Raw genomic sequence first — 2,832 nt, forward strand, 5'->3', positions numbered from 1 at the left:
TCGTACACCCTTTCTCTTAAAGGCCGTTCCGTTAGCAACACTTTTCCACCTTCGAAATACCTGCTCTTACGGTGCGCTCGTTAAAGGTTTATAATTTAATTTTACGCGCAATCGTGCAGAGGACTGCTGGCAACGAGTGATCAGTTTCACGTGGTACAAACGAGGCAGCTTCTCGCGCGCTTTGTGTTTGAAATACCGCGGGACTATTTTACGCGACGTAATAAATCACGCCGTAACGAAGCGTGAACGGAAACTTATGAAAGAGAATGAACGATATTTTCTGAGCGGGTTTTCTCCATGTCGTCATGCAATAGTATGGTTTATACTACAGCACCCGGACTTCGAGGCGTGCTGCATCGAGCACGAGCTTCGCTACGACACGTGCCTAGCGGACGAGGGGCAATGCGACGCGGCCTTCGATCTTGTTTCTTCAGTATTGAATTTCCGCCATTTGTAACGCTCTCAAGCACGAACCACATCATTTGTTGACATAACCTTTGATGCATTAGTTGCAGCCGCCATCACGCAAGCCAAATATCTGACTTCCGTGGTTTGGACCAGTCCAAGGAACCAAAGCGAAGAAAACGGGATGACAGACTTCGTCCCTTGAAGTGTCGTTGAGGGTGAATACTGGCGGGAAGAAACGGAGTGGACAGGACAGACGCTCATTCAAAGCGACACTACATGACGCACCAACTGGCCCAAGGGTCTACGCTTTGTCCCTTGAGTTGCACCCAACCGTGAAACTAAACGAGCTCGCCCAAATCTCAACTCGCTAACATTTTGTTTACGTCGATTGAAGACACAGTTTTTCTATCATCGTCAAGATTGATGCCGAAACGGCACTTCGCAATTCTAAATCCCGAGCATTGTAATTAAAGCTATTGGCATTATTTATCGCTGATTAAAGTTCACCTGTACTTTTGGAAGAGGCAGGGAGAAAAGCCTCGAAAAGCTAACGAAGGAAATATTTTGTAGCACATTTAACATATCCCAAAAGTGTTTATTCTTCTCTTTATGTAAACGCACTTGTAAATGAGAAGTTATTGCCTCTGACAGATTTAAAAAACCGGCTTCTCAAACAGATGGAAGGAAATTCTGTAATAAAATGGATCTTCCACTGTAAATGTTGCTTCAGATGCTGTTGTAAGTGACACCTTGAATGAAAACGACTTAACTAGAACACGTTGGTCTAGCAACTTTGGTTTACAGGGGTTTTGTAAATAGGCGCGCACCTACGTTATTGCGTCTTGTCAGTCACAATACTTTCCCGCAGTAAACGTATTGTGAATACACGTGGCGCAATTTAACGAGCATTGCGAAGCAGCTGCATATTAGCAGGCTAAATATAATAGCAATAAAGAAGGCTTCACGACGTGACTGGGCTTAACGAACACGGAACGCTGAGCACGAAACAAGGAAGGCGGTTACCAAGTAGCAATTAACGTGCCATAACAGATATTGTTGTTATCATCATCATCGCCATCGTCGTCATCGTCATCATAACTATGCGCGTTCCAGAAACAAACTGCGAAGAAGAAGCGTGATCGTAAAACTGCAACTGAGCCACGCTGACATGTATTCCTTTCACGCCACGCTGGTCTACGGTCTCCTGCTGCTGGTGATCGTCTCGGGGCCTTCCTCGATGGCTCGAGGTCGCGAAAGTGATGTCGCCGGGGGCATCGACTGCAACTTTCGCTGCCCACGGTCCCTGAAGCCCTCGCCTCGCGCCCAGTACAAGAGCTCTTCGAACGGCTGCGGCACCGAAGCCTTCCGGCTGCCGGCGTCGGCGCTGCCGCACCCGGACTTCGAGGCGTGCTGCAACGAGCACGACCTTTGCTACGACACGTGCCTGGTGGACAAGGGGCAATGCGACGCGGCCTTCGACGCGTGCATGCAGCGCGTCTGCGACACCAAGGTGGTGACCGGCAGGGAGTCGTGCGTCTCGACGGCCAACCTGTTTATGAGCTTGACCAGGAACCTGGGCTGCGACCCCTTCATCAAGTCTCAGAAGCAGGCGTGTGTGTGCAAATCCGACGACGAACTGTAAGGCACCAGCATTATCTGTGAAACCAGCCGCATGTGCGTGGTGTCCTGACTGGCACAGGGGATATCTCGCAAGAAGGTTCGCCACATGCGGACCTAATGTAGGTTTAAAGGTCTGTATGCATTATATGAAGCGCCCGGGGATAATGTGCCTGCCATTTCCAAATTTTAAACCGAAATAAATGAGTGTGTCTGTGCTTTCGGCTTTTCATTAGAGCGTTATTTTCTACATTGTGGAGCTCGCGCGCGTCGAGCTTGACAAGTACAGCGTTCGTGCAAGTCCCTATTCCTCCTATTCCTCCTATACTCTCAGTTCTCTCCATCGTCTCTGCGCTTGCCGCTCGCCCTGTGCCATTCTCACAGCGGCGGATAGTGCGAGGGAATTTGATGGCAGTTAAGTTGACGGGGAAATGATTGTCTTTCCTCCTCTCTCACGAGAGCAGATTCCAAAACGCGTTAAACATCTGAAGCAAGAGAGTCGGGCGCTCAAAGCGGAGTTATAAACGTACAGACTTCGAGTGCAGAAACTGCAGCAGGAGAACCATGCGTTGCGGTTCTGCTGCTGAACATGAACGTACAAGCGAAAGCCGTAACTAAATAATTGCAACTAAAGCAACACTCTATTGGAGAAGGAAGTAAGATCAATTAAGAAGAGGACTGCCTTTACAATATTTCATTCGAGCTGAACCATTTTGCAAGTAGGTTCTGCTGGAGCACCTTGGAAAAAGTACAAGAGACGCTCGAGAACAAGTTGTCGCAGAAGATAGAACGCCTAGAAGCGCAGAG

General features: G+C 48.7%; 1 protein-coding gene across 1 annotated transcript; it reads left to right on the forward strand.

Moving 5' to 3' along the window:
• The first annotated feature begins 1,576 nt into the window (after positions 1 to 1,576).
• On the forward strand, positions 1,577 to 2,050 carry LOC142558569 (group XIIA secretory phospholipase A2-like). The gene has a single exon (XM_075670703.1). It carries the CDS (start codon positions 1,577 to 1,579, stop codon positions 2,048 to 2,050), a length of 474 nt encoding a protein of 157 aa, XP_075526818.1.
• Positions 2,051 to 2,832: the final 782 nt, after the last annotated feature.

This window comes from Dermacentor variabilis, chromosome 9, assembly GCF_050947875.1.
Source record: "Dermacentor variabilis isolate Ectoservices chromosome 9, ASM5094787v1, whole genome shotgun sequence".
Lineage (NCBI taxonomy): Eukaryota > Metazoa > Arthropoda > Arachnida > Ixodida > Ixodidae > Dermacentor > Dermacentor variabilis.

Excerpts from the sequence above, each read along its gene's own strand:
- LOC142558569 (XM_075670703.1), top strand. The coding sequence starts at position 1,577 with ATGTATTCCTTTCACGCCACGCTGGTCTACGGTCTCCTGCTGCTGGTG.